This window comes from Procambarus clarkii, chromosome 70 (genome assembly GCF_040958095.1).
Source record: "Procambarus clarkii isolate CNS0578487 chromosome 70, FALCON_Pclarkii_2.0, whole genome shotgun sequence".
NCBI classification, from domain to species: domain Eukaryota; kingdom Metazoa; phylum Arthropoda; class Malacostraca; order Decapoda; family Cambaridae; genus Procambarus; species Procambarus clarkii.
This window is the reverse complement of record NC_091219.1, coordinates 17,169,889-17,192,690: the sequence shown is the minus strand read 5'-3', so window position 1 is coordinate 17,192,690 and position 22,802 is coordinate 17,169,889. Positions and strand designations below refer to the sequence as shown.

The window sequence follows — 22,802 nt, the reverse complement described above, 5'->3', positions numbered from 1 at the left end:
ACCAGGCCTCCAGAAGTGGACACCGGTGACCTCCCGCCCAACCAGCCTCTGAGGAATGTTAACCCCGGTGTAGTGTCATTGAAGACGCCAGGCATATTTATAATTCTCAACCGTTTCCCTTTCGGTCTCTTAGGGTGTGTGTGGCTGGAGTCTAAGGCTCCGAGCGTTCCTTGGAGTCAGCCCAGTCCTGACCAGCACCTCACACTGTGTCGAGGTCATCCTGGAGTGTTTAATTCACCTGGTGGGAGAGAAGGTAGGCGGGGGGGGGGGGGTTAGCATATCCATACTAACATATCTTAGCATATGTTAGTATGCGGGTTAGCATATCCGCACACAGCATTAAATCGTTTGCCTGGCTGTGAGAATTATAGTATTATTAACATCTTTATTGACAAAATTAATTACGATTTAAGAGGGCTTTATTGACAAAATTTATTACAATTTTGCCTAATGTGAGGATTTGTGCGAGTGTGGTGAGGATGGTGTCTACAGTGGTGGTCCTCACACTCTACCAGAGCTCTTCTTTCACCCTGATGCGCCTGTTCACCTAGCAGTAAATAGGTACCTGGGACAGCTGCTACGGGCTGCTTCCTGGGGATGTGTGTGTGTGGGCATGTATGTACTCACCTAGTTGTGCTTGCGGGGGTTGAGCTCTGGTTCTTTGGTCCCGCCTCTCAACTGTCAATCAACTAGATTGCGCTTATGCGTTTACTATTTGTGTCTGCAGAATCGAGTTCGGGTCCCAAGAGCTAATAGCTCTTGGGACCCGCATTTCTAACCAATCTAGTTTTGCCTCTATTATATCTACTACATATATTTCTAACACACACACACACACATGAAGCAGTCCGTAGCAGCTGTCCCAGGTACCTAGTTACTGCTAGGTGAACAGGGGCATCAGGTGAAAGAAACTACCTATATGTTTCCGCCGGGCTCGATTCTGCAGGCACAAGTAGTAAATACTGTCCCAGGCTGTGGAACTTGCCCTACCACTTAGGCCTAACGTGTTGTATCTGGCTGTGGAATTTGCCCCACCAGGTAGGCCTACCTGGTCCTGTGCGGGTCAGGGGGGGGACGTGGCAGCGCAGATTTCCCTGTGCTTTCACCAATGTTATAATTATAGCATAGATGATAGGCAGGTGTTACCGTATGTAACAGGCTGTTAGCTTAGCGGCCATCATCAATGTCAGCCTAAGGTAACAAGAGTCTAGCTAAGGTAACAAGAGTCTACTCTTACTGGAGACAATATTTCCATGGACCTGGAAAGCGTTGTTGTTTAAGATTTGCTACCTGGAACAAAAAGTTCCAAGTAGCACGGGCTATAGTGAGCCCGTAGTCCTGGAAGCGTGGATTCTGGAAGTTGTCGTACTCCTCAAGCCCGGCCTGGCTTGATGGGGGGTTCTGGGTCTTCTACTCCCCAAGCCCGGCCTGGCTTGATGGGGGTTCTGGGTCTTCTACTCCCCAAGCCCGGCCTGGCTTGACTTGACACTGGTGTTTAGCAGCCTAGCCAGGGTAGTCACCTCCCTCTACGGGAGGGAAGACAATACCGCCGTTCTTATTCATTTAATAAGCATTGGTGTGACTGTGTGGCGTAGTAGTCAGCGCAGTCAGGTCGCAGTAGAAAGGTTCCTGGAAAGTAGGAAGTAGCGTTTGGGAAACGTTTACTCTCACCAAAAGCAGTGTACTCTCACCAAAAGCAGTGTACTCTCACCAAAAGCAGCGTACTCTCACCAAAAGCAGTGTACTTTCACCAAAAGCAGTGTACTTTCACCAAAAGCAGCGTACTTTCACCAAAAGCAGCGTACTTTCACCAAAAGCAGCGTACTCTCACCAAAAGCAGCGTACTCTCACCAAAAGCAGCGTACTCTCACCAAAAGCAGTGTACTCTCACCAAAAGCAGTGTACTCTCACCAAAAGCTGTGTCCATCAAACACTTATTAGCTATCCAGAAGTTAGGCAGCTGTTGTGGGCTGCGTCCCGGACTATGAGGAACCATTTCCCAGTCAGGGTCATCCTGTCCCCAGTGTCAAGCTGGTTGGGCTCTCTCTGGTGCCCTCACCACCTTCTTGTGTATTGTTGGCCCAAGTAAGACCTGCCTTCACACATCTTAATAATAAGCAGTTCAGGGCTATGTATAACACAGACTTGAGACCAATGTGTAGAGTACGTATCTCTCTAAACACAAAACAAAGCTATATAAAGTGCAGATAGTCAACATTACGTCCCACGTTGGAGACGTGAAGAAACACTAAGGAATTAAACCTGACGTCACTGAATGAGAAAAACATGGAAGACTTCATTACATATAAAACACTCAGGGCAGACAAGGGCAAAATATTTGGCACTGGTGATACTGGAACAAGCCGACGCTGGTGGATACAAAGTTCCCGTATAAACCTCAAATTACACTAGCGAGGGAGGGAGTGAGTGAGTTATCGGGGGGAAGCACCAAGACATTACCGACTATATAACGCCTGGAAGGGGTCAGGATAAGGATTACGGATGGGACGGGTGGGTGAGGAATGGTGCCCAACCACTTGGACGGCCGGGGATTGAACGCCGACCTGCATGAAGCAAGACCGTCGCTCTGCCGTCCAGCCCAAGTGGTTGGGCACTAGCGAGCAAAAGGGATGCAGAAGTGAGTTGTTGGAGGCAGACTTTACCCTGCTCCACCCTGCTCCTACTCACTTCACCTTTCACAGCAGGAGAGATCTCTGAAACAGGGAATACGGAGAACATATACGGCACGCACTGACACGATAAAGCATCTAAATCACTGGAACATCTTAAAGCTCAAAGTGTACTTTCCGGGACCAAGGAGCTGGAGCTCTACGTCTCTCCCTACGGGTCGCCACCCACCCCTAACACAACCCGACTCATGCCCCCAACCTTACCTTCAAACTGTTACCGTTAATGAAATTTACACTTCCGGATATTTTAAGTTTTCTTCTTATGCTTCGAATCTTTTTAATAAAGGTCCAAACAACCGAAATTCAATTACTTCATTAGAGCGCCATCTCTCTGGGTGGTCCGAGTTTCCCGCCAATATTACAAGCCATCATAAAAGCTCCACAAACATCAACAATAACTTTCAACAGATCTCCAGATCTCAATACGCAGCCCGTAACTCCCTGGGAACATCTGAGGAACTGTCAACTCAGCTGCTGCTGCTGTGCTCACGAAGCCTTAAAGACTTCCAGGTAGAACACCTCTCTCAAGATGGCCCTTTCCTGCCCACATTCCTGAACGCCCGACCCAAAATTGTGTCCGTGCTGGTCCCTTGGCAGCGAGAGACAAGTATCCCCCCGAGGCCAGGGTTAACGTTTTCTTTCACCGCCATGTTCTGCAACCCCCGCGCACCTGCTCGCCTTCCCTTCAACACAGCCTCGCTCTTTTATTTACTTTCTGCCTTATACCCGCTCAAGGGCACACAAGACACGGAAGATGAGTACTGGCACCGCCTGGCAGGTGAAGGCTGCAGCGCCACTAACCAATCGAAGAAGCGCAACCCCCGCCCTGACCGGGTTATGAATGGTGCGAGCCAGCATACCTGTCCAATTAGTCAGCTTCCCGCGCGGCCAGTCATCCCCACATGGACAGGTGCTCCCTCGCCAATCCCCAACGCCCACTCCTATCCTCACACCCAACACCATGCCTGCACCACCGCCCCTCCCCTCAACCCATCCACCTTCCCAAACAAACTTGGCCAATACCCTACAGTAGTGAACTATTCCTGCCCTTCATCCCCATATAGCATCCTTCCACGACTCTTCCCCCCCCCCACGCACCCCACCTGACCATCTCTCCTAGACTTTCCTCACTCCCGGCTGCACCTCCTAGACCCCTTCACTCCTAATCATCACTGAGAGGGAGTGGGAGAGAGATGGAAGGCGAGGGGAAGAAATTGGCGGGAATGTATCCATCTTAAAGCTCCACGGGGAACTACGACACATAACTCTAGATCTGACACTCATTCTGCAGGACCTCCAGTCACTTGTCTCACACACCGGCAAAACTGTGTCACACCAACTGAGGTTACACACAGCAGCATAAACAACACCCAATGACACCTCTAATTTTACCAGCTCCAACCCACAACCATCTACAACTGCTGCTGACAATTAAGTCTTGCCCACTGCGCTTGTGCAAGAGCCAATCCAAAACTACCAGCCAGAATAGACCAGAAGGACCTGGACGCTAGAAGGACCTGGACGCTAGAAGGACCTGGACGGTAGAAGGACCTGGACGCTAGAAGGAGAACACAAGTTAATAAAGTGATTGTTCCTTGAAGTGATTGTTATGTAGTTCCTGTGAGATGTAGTTCCCGGTAAGACGCTCGCCTGGCGTTTCCGGTACGCTTTGTCCTGGGTTCGTATCCTGGCCGGGGAGGATTTACTGGGCGCAAATCCTTAACTGTAGCCTCTGTTTACCCAACAGTAAAATGGGTACCTGGTTGTTAAACGATTTGGCGGGTCGTATTCCGGGGAATATTAAGATAAAGGACTTGCCGGAAATGCTATGCGTGCTAGTGGCTGTACAAGAATGTATGAACTCTTGTATATATAAATAAATAGAAAAAAGATTGCAAAGCTCCAGGTACCTCATTCCAAGGGGTCTGAATGGTCTAATAACTGGACATTCAGTAATGTAGTGTGAGAGATCATGCCGCAGTTCCTGCTCACAAAGTTTGCACCTGGAGTGCTGAGGATTGGGAGATTAGTCACCTGTAGCTACCCGCCACAGGTAACGGTAACCTAATCTTGCCTGATCCTGGCAACCACTGTGTCGCCAACCCGTTTCTCTCAATAGTACATCGCATTTTGACGCATAATTTCCCTAAAAATACCAAAAAATGGTAACGCCTCGCGAAATTGACGTGATATCCCGTTTTCTGTTCGTGGGTACTCGAGTTGATTGGGAAGTTTTCCTGTTTGTAAACTATTTAATAATTGTAACCAAAGCCGCCAAAGATTGAGGAAAGATGTACATGTTCGTAATTACTTGCGTAACTGCTCCGTGAATCTGGCCCCTGAGTGTTTGGAGTAATGTAGTCCTGACAGTTAGTTCTAATTACACTTCATCCTTGTTTCATGCTATATCTGACCACTCCTCGTGTATGGTGGTTTGGTAAACCAGGGTGTTAGACGTCGCTGCTCGCAGATATGTATGGAGTTTAATACTGGTTTCCTTGGGGGTTATGGGCCAAGTTGCTCAATATGTTATTGTTTAAGATTCGCTACCTGGAACAAAAAGTTCCAATAAGCACGGGCTATGGTGAGCCCGTAGTGGACTTCAAGTTGCCCAATATCAATAACAGGGCAGGTTACTGTGGCAATGTCTGCAAGGTCAAGTTAATAACTACAGCCATCCTCGTCCAGAGCCTTCAGTTACAAGGACGTCAAACCCGTAGCGCCATAGTTACATAGGAATCTATAATATAATTCAATTACATGCTAGCCAGAGTAGCAACACAAGAGACTGAACATACTAGCTTCCCAGCCAGCCACCACTAGTTCACTACAACAACATTAACAGCTCGAAGAGACAGATTCCGGCGGGTTATGATGCAGTTGAGTGAGACACCACTGCTTCAGCGGCTTGCTACAGTGTCATTACTTGAACACACACCACCACGGGCGAACACACACACACACACACACACACACACACACACACACACACACACACACACCAGGACACGGGTGGAAACTATGTACTAAAATGAACCACAGGAATGTTAGAAAGTATCTTTATAGTGTCAGGGTAGTTAACAGATGGAATGCATTAGGCAGTGATGTGGTGGAGGCCGACTCCATACACAGTTTTAAATGTAGATATGATAGAGCCCAGTAGGCTCAGGAACCTGTACACCAGTTGATTGACAGTTGAGAGGCGGGACCAGAGCCAGAGCTCAACCTCCGCAAGCACAACTAGGCAAGTACACACACACACACACACAAACACACACACACACACACACACACACACACACACACACACACACACACACACACACACACACACACACACACACCACGCATCAGTTGCATCAATGATCAATGCACCAAACTCCTCTTAGATTAGTAGTTTTCAACCTTGACACTAATTTCCATGAATTAAATACTATAGAAACAAAAATAGAGAAAAACCCGCAACCCAGTTGGGCGTGGCAGGAAGTGGGCTGGCCAACAGGGAGGAGGGTGTGGGCGGGCAGGGGGGAGGGCAGCCCACACACCCACCCACACAACCACCCATGCATCACCACCTCCATAAACACTAGTCTAATACGAGAGAAGTTACTGACTCTGAGAGGCCTGGAAGCACCAATATAAAACGCTATGATTTCTTTTGATCGGAAACTTGTGTATATGGGGCAGCACAATCGTCCACCAGACTGTACGACACAGTGGTTGCCAGGGTCAGGTTGGGGTTACAGTTACCTGTGGCAGGTGGCTACCGGTGACGGATCTCCCAATCCTGAGCACTCCAGGTTACAAACTCTGTGAGGCAGGAACTTTGTCAAGATCTCGCACACTACATTACCGAATACCCAGTTATCACACCCTCTAAACTCTTCGGCATGAGGTACCTGAAGCCTTGCAATCACTTTATTAACTCGCACGTTCTTGACAATATCCTCATAATGCAGCCACAGTTTGTCAGTGTAGACTAGACTACTGACCACATGCCTTTGTATGACTACCATCCTGTATGATGGGCATTTTTAGCGGCACGTAGCTAGTTATCTTGAGGTTATCTTGAGATGATTTCGGGGCTACAGTGTCCCCGCGGCCCGGTCCTCGACCAGGCCTCCACCCCCAGGAAGCAGCCCGTGACAGCTAACTAACACCCAGGTACCTATTTTACTGCTAGGTAACAGGGACATAGGGTGAAAGAAACTCTGCCCATTGTTTCTCGCCGGCGCCCGGGATCGAACCCGGAACCACCGGATCTCAAGTCCAGCGTGCCGTCCGCTCGGCCGACCGGGTCCACCATGGTGTCGACAAGTCATTCACAGCTCCCAGGTTTAGTTCCAATATGGCTCCCCGCTCCCCATATATCCACCACTATCACTACACGCTCCCCCATATCCACCACCACCACTACGCGCTCCCCCAATATCCACCACCACCACTACGCGCTCCCCCAATATCCACCACCACCACCACTACGCGCTCCCCCAATATCCACCACCACCACTACGCGCTCCCCCAATATCCACCACCCGTGCACGCGTTACCCACCACCACCACGGAGGAAGAGGCCCACCAGCCACAGTAGACCTGGCAGGTATTAACACAGACGAGGAAGATACCAAATATAAAGTACAAGATACCCCTTAGAGCCAGCCACCCGCGTAATATCATGCTAGGATACATAATGGAGCTCAAGGGGAGACTTAACCGAAGTAATATGAACATTATGGAAGACGAGGAACAACATGGGGACTACAGCAGAGTGAAGGACTATCTGAGTGAAGGGAAGGGGGGGGGGGGCAGGATGTAATGGAGCTGTTCATCCTACTCAAAAGGTGAGATAGACGAGGTAGGTAAAGTAATTATTACTATGTAATTATCACTGAAGACATGTGTGAAGAACTTGAGAAACAATTACAGACGACAAAATAACCAGTGTGGATTTTATCAGCCAAAAATGCACATACAAGAATGATTTGTGTACTACGGTGCACTCCACACTGTGTGGGCGCACTCCGCGCACTCCACACTGTGTGGGCGCACTCCGCGCACTCCACACTGTGTGGGCGCACTCTCTGCACTCCACACTGTGTGGGCGCACTCTCTGCACTCCACACTTGCGGATCACAAGGACAAAAGCATCAAAGAAACAAACGCTAACTGAAAGAGTTATCTGAATAAACACCAAAGGTTTGAGGGAAAAAAATTCACGGGAGCACAAAATATCTCAATATTGAAGTAGGGGGAAACAAAGGGTGGATATGGGAGGGGATGTGGGAGAGGGCAGGGATGGAGACAGTGGATGGGAGAGAGGAGAGATACAGACAGACGCCCACAGGAGATCCCCAAGCTCACCCTAACACGGGTGATTTATCAAGTTTTTCTAGGCGGAAGTTTGTTTTTGCATTGGCGTGGCGAGGCAGAGTTCCTACCTTTGTGAGCTTGTATATATAACCCGGCCGTCCACACCCTCCTCCTCCTCCTGGCCAATCCTGGCCGCAATAATGCCGTCGCCGGCCCACCATAACACACCATCAATAACACTAACAAAATCAATGGTGATATGACACCGCCTCGCTGACAGGAGGAGCAGAGAGAGAGAGAGGAGCTGTTGGGCACAGCTCCGGCGAGGGTCAACAGTAAAGGTGTCGAGGGAGACCTGACTGTGATGACTGCACGAGCACAGCCGTGACAGCAGGTACTTACCGTGGCGGCGGCGGCGGCGTAACACCCGTAGGACAACCCAACTCACCTGTGGGAAGGACAACACTTCATATTATCCTCCTCAGTTACAGGTCAGAAAGTGAGGTAGTGCAAGGGGGGAGGAGTGCAAAAAGGGGGGGGGGGAGTGCAAGGGGAGGTAGGGGGGTGGGAGTGCAAGGGGAGGTAGGGGGTAGGGGGAAGGGCTAGGGGGGTAGGGGGAAGGGCTAGGGGGGGAAGGCCTAGGGGGGAAGGCCTAGGGGGGAAGGCCTAGGGGGGGAAGGGCTAGGGGGGGGGAAGGGCTAGGGGGGGGGAAGGGCTAGGGAGGGGGAAGGGCTAGGGGGGAAGGGCTAGGGGGGGGGGGAGGGTAAGGGGGGGGGAAGGGCTAGGGGGGGGGAGGGTAAGGGGGGGGGGAAGGGGAGATAATATTACATGGAAAGAGGCAGAATTTCCTCTTCATGGGATAACTTACACACTTGCACCGTGTGTAAGTTACAAGAAAAAGAAAAAAAAAGATGGCAGAGTATATATATATAGATATTTCAAAATATTCCCATTACACGGTGCAGTATTATTTACCTGTAAGGGTAAAGTGAATGATCACTGAGGCTAATGTTTACCCGTCTGTGACTATGGTGGAGAGCAGAGTAAGTATCTGGCGGCCAGAGCCCTGCCGTAGTCTGGAGTACACACTTACCTTATCCATCTCCACTCAACTTCCAATAGCAAGTGCAATCCAAAATAATCATTTTGTTATTATCGATGAAGTTAGCCATGCCTTCGCGCGCTAACAAAAGTCGTGTAGTTAGAGGAAACTATCGCCAGGTGTCGTCGTGGGCCACCTAACTCTCTGCAAACCCAATAATAATAGGGAGCCGGCCGGCCGAGCGGACAGCACACTGGACTTGTGATTCTGTGGTCCCGGGTTCGATCCCGGGCGCCGGCGAGAAACAATGGGCAGAGTTTCTTTCACCCTATGCCCCTGTTACCTAGCAGTAAAATAGGTACCTGGGTGTTAGTCAGCTGTCACGGGCTGCTTCCTGGGGGTGGAGGCCTGGTCGAGGACCGGGCCGCGGGGACACTAAAGCCCCGAAATCATCTCAAGATAACCTCAAGAATTCATTGTGGCGGCCATGATGCTGAATGGCCTTCACGCTGTCGTTAATAATGAGGCAGAAAGTCGTGGTGTGTGTCATCAGGCCAGTAAATATTGGCTTGGGGGGAAGGATATCATTCCTGGACGCTGCCCCCTGTGGAAAATATAGTGGATGGCGCATACGGCAGAACCAAGTTATCATCAAGAGGAGCCTCGCCGCGGCCCACCGTCTACCACAAAGCTTCATTATCTCATGTCCTGTAAATCTGCTCTCCCCCGCTGGTCGCCCGCGTGTTGGTGGGGCACTATACCCACACAGGACGGGCACACAACTGGCCTGGGGTTATACCTGTGTGTGTCCACCTCTACAGCACATACAATGCCCTCATTAACGGTCAACCAGGGCCTGCTCTCACCCACCACCCGCCGCCCTCTTACCTAATGTCTCGCGTTTTGAACAGCATCCACAAATGCATTAAAAGTGTCATGTATTAGTAACAATAAAGCACTATAATATTTACGTTTTTTTTGTCATGAATTGACTTCTATAGTCGGTGGGTGGCTTGACGTTCGTGCATTTCTGGTTAGGCGAAATACGGATTTGTTTTTGGTATATAGTAGCAAGTCAAGAGAACGGTCTGCTCCCGCGCGTAAAGAATCGATTGGAGTAAGAAGAGGGACAGAGGCCACCAGCACAACGTTGTGTCCAACCACTTGGGCTGGACGGTATATGTCTCCGGTCGGTATATGTCAGCCGGTCGCTATACCGGCATATATGACGGTATATGTCTCCCGTCATATATGTTGATTTGTGCAACCAATTACAGCGTAACGTGGTGGGGTGTCTTTTGATTGTTTCCAATGTGATTTGGACAAGTATATGAGTGGGATTAGGTAGTTATAAATAGGAGCTGCCTCGTATGGGCCAATAGGCCTTCTGCAGTTACCTTTATTCTTATGTTCAGGCAGGTCAATCCCCAACCGTTCAAGTGGTTAGACGCCATCCCCCCCCCCCCCGGTGCCATCTCAAATCCTTATCCTGATCTCTTCCAAGTGTTTAAATAGTCGTAATGGCTTGGCGCTTTCTTTATACTTCCTCTATATAATAAAATTATATAATTCCTCTTGATAAAATATGCTTGGGGGGAGAGGTGCACAGATAACCCACCTGCTCATTTTATCTCACACTGATAAGCTAATTCATTGTGGTAGATGTGTTGGGTGGTTAAGTAAGTACTTGGAGACAGGGGGTGGGAGGTGGATAAGATAGGGGGAGGAGAAGAGAGGGAGGAGATAGGGGGGTGGTAAAAGATAGGTGATGGAGATAAAAGAATGAAGACATGTAGATAGAATACAAGAGCGTCCCTACACCTCCAACCCACACCCTACCCCTTTCCTTCTCTTTACTAACCATATTCTCAGTGTACAGCTTAACTTGACAATTCAAACAAGGCTACTTCTATATATATATCTCGTTCCATTTCATTGACGTAATTTTGCGTCTCATCAACTTGGTACTATGGTCTCATCTTCCGGCGGGGCCACAGTGCTCTCATTACCATTAACTATATCAATATCTTCTGCTGGATCACCTACGTCGTCTGGTCAACCAGGCTGTTGGACGCGGCTGCTCGCAGCCTGACGTATGAGTCACAGCCTGGTTGTGATCAGGTATTCTTTGGAAGTATTTATCGATTTCGTCTTTTGAACACCGAGAGGCCGGCCAGTTATGGCCCTTGTGTGTAGCGGGAGTGTTGAAAAGTCTGGGGCCTTTGATGTTGACAGTTCTCCCTCACTGTTCCTATGGCACCACTGATGTTTAGTGGGGCTATTTTGCACATCCTGCCATGCCTACTGGTCTCATGTGATGGTATTTCTTGTGTTCAGATTTGGAACCAGTCCCTCTAATATCTTCCACGTGTAGATTATTATGTTTCTCTCTCGCCTGCGCTCCAGAGAATACAGATTTAGAACTTTTAATCGGTCTAATAATTAAGATGACTTATAAGAGTGGATTCTAGCGGTAAAGGATCTTTGCACGCTCTCTATGTCAGCCCAGCCCACATTACAACCACACCACACACCTGTCATATAGAGGTGTCATAGGTACAATCAGAGGTCTGAACATCAGGGGTCCACAGCTGTTCAACATCCTCCCAGCAAGCATTAGAAATATTGCCGGAACGAAGGTGGATGTATTGAAGAGGCACTTGCAAGAAGTACCGGACCAACCGGGCTGTGATGGGTATGTGGGCCTGCGGGCCGCTCCAAGCAACAGCCTAGTGGACCAAACTCTCACAAGTCAAGCCTGGCTTCGGGCCGGGCTTGGGGAGTAGAAGAACTCCCAGAACCCCATCAACCAGGTATCAACCTAGAAGCTCTAAGTCCAGCCTTGTGTTGGGGGGGGGGGGGGGGGGGCTGTGGCAAGTAACAAAAGCCACACACCCACCCCCCCTCCTCTTCCACCTCTAACACCGCTACGCTACTCTCTGCCTCCTCTCTAACCCCCCCACTTCCCCCCCCCCTCCTCACTACTCAAGCTTGCTAGCCACTGCAGCTTTAAGATGCGTCTTGGCCTACTCGGGCGGGAAGCTGGTAGCACAGCAGCGGAACGACACCCATACTGGTTCCCCACACAGCCCCCCCCTCCTCACCACATTTCCGGCACCTCAGCACTCAGACCAGAGGTCACACACATCATGTGGAAGGGACAGAGGTCACTCATCGTTCCATAACATCAAGAGCCCCGCCTGGCCAATCACGTGTCAGGAAGAACACGTAGTTGGGTACTCACGGTACAAGACACAACACGGAAGGTTCAAAGTGGCGCGTAATCAAGTTAGAAATAAGAGGTGGAACAGCCTACCTGTCGAAGTAGTTGTCGGAGTGGGCGCACTTGAGGAGGCGGGCGAGGGGGGTGGCGGAGGTGGCATCTTCCTCCCCGCTGCCACACCCCTCCTCCTCCACCCCGCCCCCTCCTCCTCCCTCCTCCTCCTCTTCCTCGTCCTCCTCGTCGCTGCTACCTTCGCCGCCCGAGGACGCTGGGCCGCCCATGCCCTCAGGACCGCCCATGCCCATGGCGGGTCCCTCGCCGCCGCCTCCGCTCCCATCTGGTGGGTCAAAAGATAAAACAATTTAGTCAAAATGTCACTACACATAATTATGTTATTTCTTCCATGACCTACACGGACTTGTACACTTACGAAAATATATAATATTAATTCTTAAAAATATTATAACGTAGAACACACACACACACACAAATACACACACACACACACAAATACACACACACACATCAAAGAGGTGATATGATCACTACATACAAAATAGTAACAGGAATTGATAAAATCGATAGGGAAGATTTCCTGAGACCTGGAACTTTAAGAACAAGAGGTCATAGATATAAACTAGCTAAACACAGATGCCGAAGAAATATAAGAAAATTCACTTTCGCAAACAGAGTGGTAGACGGTTGGAACAAGTTAGGGGAGAAGGTGGTGGAGGCCAAGACCGTCAGTAGTTTCAAAGCGTTATATGACAAAGAGTGCTGGGAAGACGGGACACCACGAGCGTAGCTCTCATCCTGTAACTACACTTGGGTAATTACACTTAGGTAATTACACACATAGGAATCAGATCAGGACTCTGTACACCTGTTGATTGATGGTTGAGAGGCGGGACCAAAGAGCCAGAACTCAACCCCCGCAAACACAAGTAGGCGAGTACAACTAGGTGAGTACACCCACACAAATTCCCCAACGACTTCAAAAATAAAGAAAACTTTCACACTTTGAGCATATATACTTCATTATTCGCGTACATCAACGCGCATAAGAGAAAATGGAACAAAATGCTTGGATATATATACCCAACCCCACTCACACGAGGCCATTTACGGGCTATTCATGCCCGTGCCACCCTTTGGATGGTTTAATCTTCACCAATCCCTACACCATCCTAGTCTGGCCCCCGTATTACTATGGCCAACCATATCCCTGGATAACATCCACCGTAGGCTGACCATGCAGAGCCTACTGCTGTTAGGCTCAGCTATACGAGTGAGAGGGGGGGGGGGGGAGGTGGGCCTACATTCCCTGTAGGAGCAGGGCGAGGGGAAACTGAAGAGATTCCGAAACCTCTCTCTCCCCTCACTGAGGAGAGAGTAAGGAGGGGGGAGGAGCGAGCGAGGTGGGGGGGAGGGTTTAAAATGAAGCTGGAGGCAGGGAAGAGAAGGGGGGGGGAGTAATGATGGAGGGGGGGGTGAATAACACGAGCGAGTAGGTAACTGTGAAAGAATAGCGCCAATATTAATACAGAAACAAAATGAAGAAGCAAATTACAACCGGTGAAGGACCACGAGCCAAGACCGGAGAGGGAGCTCCATAAGCCAAGACCGGAGAGGGAGCTCCATAAGCCAAGACCGGAGAGGGAGCTCCATAAGCGCACGACAAAAAGAAGAGTAAATGGAGAAAGATACAATAAACCAAGTTTAGTGAGGAAACGAGAAACCAGTAGACTAATAAATTAATTTATGGGAGGGAGGCGAGCTGGCCAGCGGGTGTGAGGGAGCCGTGAAGACCACTGCGCCTCCACACGGCCCTCCAGTCACCCATTATTGACCTCTTTACGTATGTCTAAGGATCAGTTGCCAAGGTCAACCTCGAGATATAGCCACACAACACAGACTCCTCGCAGCGGTAACCACAGCAGTTGCAGCTTTTGTCGGCTGACAACTCACGCTCCAGAGTTTAATAAGCGTGTGTTGGGACCGTTTGTTTTCACCTGATGCCTCTCTTCACCTGGCAGTAAAGAGCCCGAACCTTAGACAATTATGGTGGGTTGCATCCTGAGGGGAAGGGCAGTATATGGCCTAGGGGGGACTTGGATAAAGCTAAGTACAGGCTTCCTGTCGGAAACTATTTACAGCTGGGTGGCTGGGCCGGGCTGGTGGGGGCAGGATTATTATCATTTCCTCGTCTTCCAATTCAAAGGTACAACAAAGTTTTTACCGTGTCATTATGTATACGTTTACTTTATTATTATTATTATCATCATATTTCATGGACATTAGTGCTATTGGAGTTGAACAAACCTTATGAAATAACTTTGGTTTCATAATGTATTTAGTTGTGATTGGCTGGAGCCTGTTTCAGTCAAGTAGTGGTCCACAATGTGTACACGTCTTCTTGTACTGTGGTGGTGGTGACCGTAACCTGGCAGGCATATGGACACCCTAGCCGCAGTGAGTGAGTGTTGAGAGGTCTTCACCCATGGTGACGTGTACTGGAAGGTGGCCGACCTGTACCCAGTAACTCCTTCCTACCACACAAATGACTGTACCTTGTAAGCGCCTAGTAGCATTTGTGGTGAGATGAGCCACAGCTCTGGTCCCGCCTACTCAACCCTATATCCACCGGTGTACACATGCCATACCCAACTGGGCTCTGTCAGATCAATATTTCAAGCTGTGTGGGGACTCCTACTATGCAATTTTACTGCTTTGCGAATTCTACTTGTTCACACTCTTCACGCTGAAAAAATCTTCTTAATGGGTAGCTCATTTGGGAACTTATATTCCATCTGTGTCCCTTTGCTCGTGTACTACCCATGATAAATGATGTCCTTTTCTGTTCGTCTATTCCTCTCAGTATTTTGTATGTAGTAATCGTGTCTCCCACTCCTGTTTATTTTCATCGTGACGTGAGGCTTGACTCCTTCAGCCTTTCTGATAACTCATCCCTCTCAGCTCTAGTACATGCTTCTCAACTTTCTCCAGCTTCGTTTTGTATTTAACAAGATAAGAAGGGTAGAAGGCATGGCAGGATGTGCAGAATACCCCCGTTGAAGAGCAGAGGTGCAATAGGTACTCTGAGAGAGAACTCTACCAACCTGAGGCCCGAGACTGTTCAACACGCTTCCACTATACATAAGGGGCAAACTGGCCGACCCCTCACAATGTACAAGAGAGAACTTTTTAAACACCTCCAAAGGATACATGATCAACCAGGCTGTGAGTCATACGTCAGCTGCAAGCAGCTGCGTCCAACAGCCTAGTTGACCAGCCAGCAACCCGGAGGATTGGTCGAGGACCGGGCCGCGGGGACCGTTGAGTACTGAAATCATCGCAAGGTAACCATCCGCAAGGTAGAGCCGCGCGCTTCAGAACTGTTCTGAAAAAAGTGTACAAAATCCTGGACGACTCTGTTTAGATTCTGAGAGACAGGTCTTTATTCAGCCAACCTTAGGTATGCCGCTGATGATATTCATTTGATGTGGTTTCAGATGAAAAGTTGGGTGTAATATCAATGGCGGACTTTCCTCCCGTATAGTACTTTATGTCCAGCCTCGTGTTCACCGTACATAGCTTCATTTGCATGAGTTACACACTTGTAGACACTAGAGGGACCATTTTTATTTTCAGCTTTTAATCCTATTTATTCATTTTTAAATAATCAGGGAACAAAGATGAAGTCTATCCCTTCTGGTAGGTTGTTCGGTTTGATTAAGAATAGGAGTAGCCCTAATACTTACCCGTGTGGGACGCCACGCTAAGGTCTCTTCTTAGTTGCAAAGGTACTCCTTTATCCACCGGAGTACCTTCCCTGCCACTCCTGTCTGTTTCTCCATTTTGTGCACTAGTCTTCTGTGAGATAATGTGTCGAAGACTTTCAGTCAAAAGTATACAATCCGCCCACCCTTCTCTATCTCGTCTGATCTCAGTCAGGGATCAGAACCGTTCAAACAACTATATGGTTTGTGAGGCAGGATTTGGCATTTCGGAACCCATGGTGATATTGTTACAAAATCCCTGATCACCAGATATTGTACTAGCCTCTTTCATATGATTGTTTCATTCACCTTGCATGGCGTGCACTGACTGGCCTAAAGCTTAAATGTCTATTTCGTCTTTTGTACTGGCACTACACTGGCTGTCTTCTAACTCTAGTTGTCACGTTTCCAGTGACTTTATGCAGTATATGAAAGTAAGAAGCCAGCACAACGCTTCCGATGCTGCTGGCATCCATGGTAATATAGTATCTGGCCCCAAAAGTCTAGCAGGTGCCTCCTCTCCTCTGCCTCTGGTATCTCAAAGTCCTCCAGTGTTACTTGGTTTGGCTCTATCACCCTTAGTATAGGAACCTAACCTTATTCTATTGTGAAGACCTCCACCAACCTCTTGTCGAGTGTCTCGCTTCTTACATACACACACACACGCGTCTACCCGCAAGAATTGTTGTTCCCAAACTACTGGTATTGTTCTTTGATGTTGATTAGTGATTGCAGAGATGTTGACATATCAAATATTTTTACATGATGCTGCTTAAATTAATTTACCTTAAATTTAACTTCAATAGATACCTACACAATTAGGTATCCATTTAATTATCGTCTACTTTTAACTCAAGTGTCATTTTAGAGTGTGATCGCGCAAGGCTCAGACTTGTGTTCACTATAGCAGCCTCGGACCATGTATACACCAGGCCAGCACCAACAAGGGCTGTGTGAGTTTCACAACGCACCAGTCAAATGCTGACTACAAAGACTCTACTCACCCAGTACTTGGACTTGTAGTCCACCTGACCCACACTCGACGCTATATGACTCTACACATGCGTCCTTCACCTTCAGCCTCTAGTGTGAACACTACCTAAACCAAAATATCTAATCTAGATTTAACTATACATAAACCCACAATATATAACACTACACACACAGTTACAGCCACTCTTCCTGTGCCAGGTAAGTCCACTACGGACTCACTAAATCTGGGGCTGAATCTAAAAACATCAACATAACAATATTAATTTATATTATAAAAAAAATTGTAATTATATATGGAATAGTACGCCGGATACCACACTTGACACGATATTCCATGTTTCACTTGAATGTGTTTGAACCTTTACGCAGAAAATGGAACAATTACCAGCCGGCTCGGGGATGTGGGTCAGTCACTCTCACGGCTGCCAGATGGAAGATCGATAATCAAAGCGGGACAATTTACTAGAGATGGGAACCACCCGTAGGAGGCGGTGATGGGGGTACTGAGACCCATTACCCAGACACTACCTGATAACCTTCCCCAACCCACTTGCACCGAGCCCGCAACCTTCCAACGACTGCCATTGCGTCAAGCTCCCCCCTGTAACTTGCACCCCGTCAAGCCCTCTCCCCTGCAACTTACATCCCGTCAAGCTCCCCCCCCTGCAACTTGCACCCCGTCAAGCCCTCTCCCCTGCAACTTACATCCCGTCAAGCTCCCCCCCTGCAACTTGCACCCCGTCAAGCCCTCTCCCCTGCAACTTACATCCCGTCAAGCTCCCCCCCTGCAACTTGCACCCCGTCAAGCCCTGCAACTTGCACCCCGTCAAGCTCCCCCCCCCGCCAACCCTCCTGATATTCGCGCCCATTAATAAACGATTAAACATTTTCAAAACACAATCATTAAGGTGACAGCGAGACGTCTTAATCTCACGCTACCTCACCCCTCAACGCTATCATTGTTGCCACCAATTCCGTGTAGCAGCAAGACCTTTACTTCCAAGGGAGATGATAACCAAGCAATCTAGCCGTCGCCGGGAGTCGAACCCACTGGTCGACGCCGTCGAACCCATAATTTACGCATCGTCAGCCTTTTGCCAATTCTTATGTTATATGCTGAAAACTCCGGGACAACCTCCCTGCGTGTTATGTTAGAAATGTATATGTTTAGCCCTCACAATGTTCGGTAATTTGCTTATTGTTTGTCTTGTGTAATTTATATATATATATTGGTGGCGATCATTGGTGCGGTGATCACGCTACTGTGTACGTTTAGGGGTGATCCTGGACGGCATGGGTTCGAATCCTGGCCGGGTCAAAGAGTTCTTAGTGATAACTTGGTCCAACAGGCTGTTGCTTGCAGCTGCCCGCACGCCCACATATCCACTACAGTGTGGTTGGTACGGCACCTTAACCCGAGATAAACTTCAGTAGCCATTTTCTACACCGTTTCTCCAGTTTGTCCAGGTTGCCCTCGTCTCAGTCTGGCCCATGTTGTAACGAACCGTGTACGAAAGCAAACCTCGAAAGCAGGAGAACTAAATTATAGGTCCAAACGACGACAAATTATCAGAAGGAAATGCAACGCCATGCATTCTTGCCAGTGTGGAGCAGCTGCCCCCCCCACCTCACCCCCTCTCTACTCCCCCCCCTCACCCCTCTCTCTCTCCCCCCCCCCCCTCTCCCGCCCCTCACCATACACCCCCACCCTCCCATACACCCTATACCTGGCACACTGGCACACACACACACACACACACTACTCCCATCTGCACAAGCCACCCCGTATCCTGCCTTCCGTGCCCTCCTCCTGCTCCCCCTGCTCAGCCAGCCAACCGGAAGTTAATATTACCGTGTGTTAACCAGGCTTCCGCTAACCTTAACCTGCCACCCTCGCCCGCCTTCCCGACACCCCAGCCAGCCCAGACACAGGCAACTCGCCACAAAAACACATAAGCAGCTGCGTGGGCGCGCGCACCTGAGGGAGGGTGGAGAGAGAGAGAGAGAGCCTCACATTCACTCCCTCTTAAGAAATAGTTCACCGTCTGGAACGATTATCTTTACCAGTCATTGAAATACATCAAAATGCAGATAATCGGTAAACGTTGCTAGGGGCAGCAATTTAAACTCGGATTAACGCAAGCACCCCGTGGCGTCAAGACTTTTATGTGGAAGCTTTGATGCAGTTAGGCATGTTTATTATCCATTATTGCTCCACATCTCCCCCTCCAACTATGTTTGAATGGTTGTAAGACCTGCCACCAGGGAGCAACACAGGTCAGTAACAACAGGGGGTTGTTCCTCTCATGGACCATCATATACTATCATTCACAACCTTGTATCCCGCCAAACACACACCGAAACTACGACGTTGGTACAAGGTTCGAACAAGTTTTAACACCTCCTAACCAGTTATAACAACCAATATAGCAAGTTGTAACAACGTTCTAATACGTCATGAACACGTTAAGCCAAGATGTAACAACTTTATTACAAGTTGTAACAAGCGGAAAATAGGGGCAGTTACGGTTTGTGTTTCCAGGGATACCACTTATGTCAGACCAATCCTGGAGTATGCTGCTCCAGCCTGGAGTCCATACCTAGTTAAACACAAGACAAAGTTAGAGATGATTCAGAGATATGCCACGAGACTAGTCTTAGAACTGAGAGGTATGAGATACGAGAAAATGCTAGGGGAACTAAACCTCACGTCCCTGGAAGACTGAAGAGTAAGGGGAAACATGATCACCACCTACAAAATTCTCAAGAGGTATTGACAGGTAGGACAAAGACAAACTAGCATAGGTGGTACACGCACAAGGGAACACCGGTGGAAACTAAGTACCCAATGACCCACGGAGACATCTATATAAATAAAAATGGAAATGTTCGTTTGTGCATAACCGTTAATCTCCGAAAGTTCTTCACCCATTGCTTTAACACAACGTTCCGTTCACATCCGAGCAAGTTTTTATACACATACTATATAGATGTCACGTCTGTGACGGTAAAAAAAAATTTTTATTCTAAAAAACTGTTTTTCATGAGGGGAAATCTTCGAAACCTCTTTACCGATTGTTTTGAAATTTTGACATAACGTTGCATTCGAATAGGCGCGTCTTTTTATATATCTATTATATACATGCCTCACCTGTGACAGGAAAAAACATGTTTTTTTTTTTTTAAACAGCGCCATCTGTTGGACGTAAGAGCAACACACGCTGTAATTTCCGAAAGTTCTTCACCGATTGCATTGGAATTTTGATACAACGTTATATTCGAATATGCGCGTCTTTTTATATACCTACTTTATAGGCGCCATCCCCGTGACAGGTAAAAACATGCGTTTTTGAAAAACGGCGCCATCTGTTGCACATAATAGCAACATGCACGCTATACTAAATATGTCACTAATTCCATTTCAGTGTTTCCGACTGCATTGATAAGTTTTATTTTCATAGATTCCGATTTATTTTATTTTTTATTGGATTATTTTGTGTGACTGTTGGAAATAAGCTGTGTTGTTTACCATACCGTTCATTTCGTAAATATAAGTATAGATGCCACACCTGTGACAGGTAAAAATATGCTTTTCTTGAAAAACAGCGCCATCTGTTGCATGTAAGAGCAACACACATGCTGTACTAAATATGTTACAATTCCATTTCAATATTTCTGATTGCATTGATAAACTGAATTTTCATAGATTTTGATTTATTTTCATTTTGATTTAATTATTTTGGGTGAATTGCATTGGAATTGAGCTGTGTTTTTACCATTCCATTCATTTCGTGAGTATAGTTTATTTTGTATTTTTTCACATTTTCATTTCATTTTTTAACTGTTTTTCTTATATTTCAGTGATGGGAACATCAGATCCCTTGATGTTCCCAATTTTCTGATGGGAACATCAGACCATTTGGGAAGGTATTGGAGGAAGGAGTGGGAATAGTGGGGAAGACCGAGGGGACGGAAATGAGAGATGGTGGGGAAGACCGAGGGGACGGGGGAGTTAGAGATGGTGGGGACGAGGGGATGGCGGAAAGGAGAATGGTGGGGAGGACAAAGGGACTGGGGAGTGGAGCATGGTGGGAAGGAAAAGGGGATGGTAGAGTGGGGAATTATGGAGAGAAGGGGACGGTGGAGTGGGGAATGGTTGGGAGGCCGAGGAGACGGGTGAGACGGGAATGGTGGGGAGGCCGAGGAGACGGGTGAGACGGGAATGGTTGGGAGGCCGAGGAGACGGGTGAGACGGGAATGGTGGGGAGGGCTGGGGGACAGGAAAAGTTGCTGTGGCTCAGCAACGCACATGCGTTGCTGAGCCACAGTAACGCGTGGCCGGGTACTGCTAGTTATAAATAATTTTTTCAGCGTCAGGATAGTTAACAGACGGAAAGCATTAGGCAGTGATGTGGTGGAGGCTGACTCCAAACACAATTTCAAATGTAATATGCTATTAGCCAGTAGGCTTAGGAATCTGTACACCAGCTAATTGACGGTTGAGAGGCGGGATCACAAGAGCTGTAGCTCAATCCCCGCAAGCACAACTAGGTGAGTACACGAGTTCACGAGATTGGGAAGGAAATGCATGTAACAGTCTCTGGAGCAGGACGGTGGGATGGGAGAAGAACGGTGGGATGGAAGCAGTACTTTTTTTTTTTTTTTTTTTTTTTTGAGATATATACAAGAGTTGTTACATTCTTGTAGGGCCACTAGTACGCGTAGCGTTTCGGGCAGGTCCCTGGAATACGATCCCCTGCCGCGAAGAATCGTTTTTACAACCAAGTACACATTTTACTGTTGCGTTAAACAGAGGCTACAGTTAAGGAATTGCGCCCAGTAAATCCTCCCCGGCCAGGATACGAACCCATGACAAAGCGCTCGCGGAACGCCAGGCGAATGTCTTACCACTACACCACGGAGACTGTCTGACTTTTAAACTTTGGTGGTAACCTTAAGTGAAGTATAACTCTGACCTAAGTTCAATAATATTTCCCTGTCATGTCCTCTCTTCTGTTGGAACTTTAAGTCTATTTCCCACGCATACGGGGTATTTAAGCCTGACGCTGCCAATGTGTACCTTTGCTCATCCCCAACACAATCCAAGGGTTTCTTGTCCACTTTTTGTTGTTGGAAGGGGGGAGGGGGGGGGGAGTAATGAGGATGGAGAGGCATAGGTGAAGGAAAGTTTAGAAATGGGGAAATAGGAGTGTGAGTTATGATATAGGAGTGTGAGTTGATGACACGATGTATTCATAACCTAGTTGTGCTTGCGGGGGTTGAGCTCTGCTCTTTCGGCCCACCTCTCAACTGTCAATCAATCAACATTTTAAGCTTACTCTCTCTTGTCAGGGAGCTGTGAATGTGTGAGGTTCTTCACATGTATTTCAGCATATATGGGTGCCTACAGATGAATACTGTATAGCAGTCATATATAAACAGCTTAAGAGAGTAAGCTTAATATACATCTAAATTATGTAGAAGCAGGTTTGTAATATGTTTGTATGTTCCCCTCGTTGGATATGTCAGGATAGATTGCGGGGAAGGGGAGTGTGATGTAGCTGTTTATATCCAAGTGGATATCAAAACATGTGTGGAAGCATCTGGGTGTGTATATATATATGACTGCTATACAGTATTCATCTGTAGGCACCCATATATGCTGAAATACATGTGAAGAACCTCACACATTCACAGCTCCCTGACAAGAGAGAGTAAGCTTAAAATGTTGATTGATTGACAGTTGAGAGTCGGGCCGAAAGAGC

The 22,802-nt window shown here is 48.0% G+C and overlaps 1 protein-coding gene across 2 annotated transcripts in view; it reads right to left on the bottom strand.

Annotated features, from left to right (window-relative positions):
- Positions 1-22,802, bottom strand: part of LOC123750434 (serine/threonine-protein phosphatase 4 regulatory subunit 1) — a 365,399-nt gene that overhangs the window by 282,404 nt on the left and 60,193 nt on the right. For both annotated transcript variants that reach the window (XM_069311602.1, XM_069311603.1), the window contains exon 3: positions 12,359-12,602. In XM_069311602.1, the coding sequence (XP_069167703.1) occupies positions 12,359-12,602 (244 nt within the window). The remainder of the gene's footprint in view (positions 1-12,358; positions 12,603-22,802) is intronic.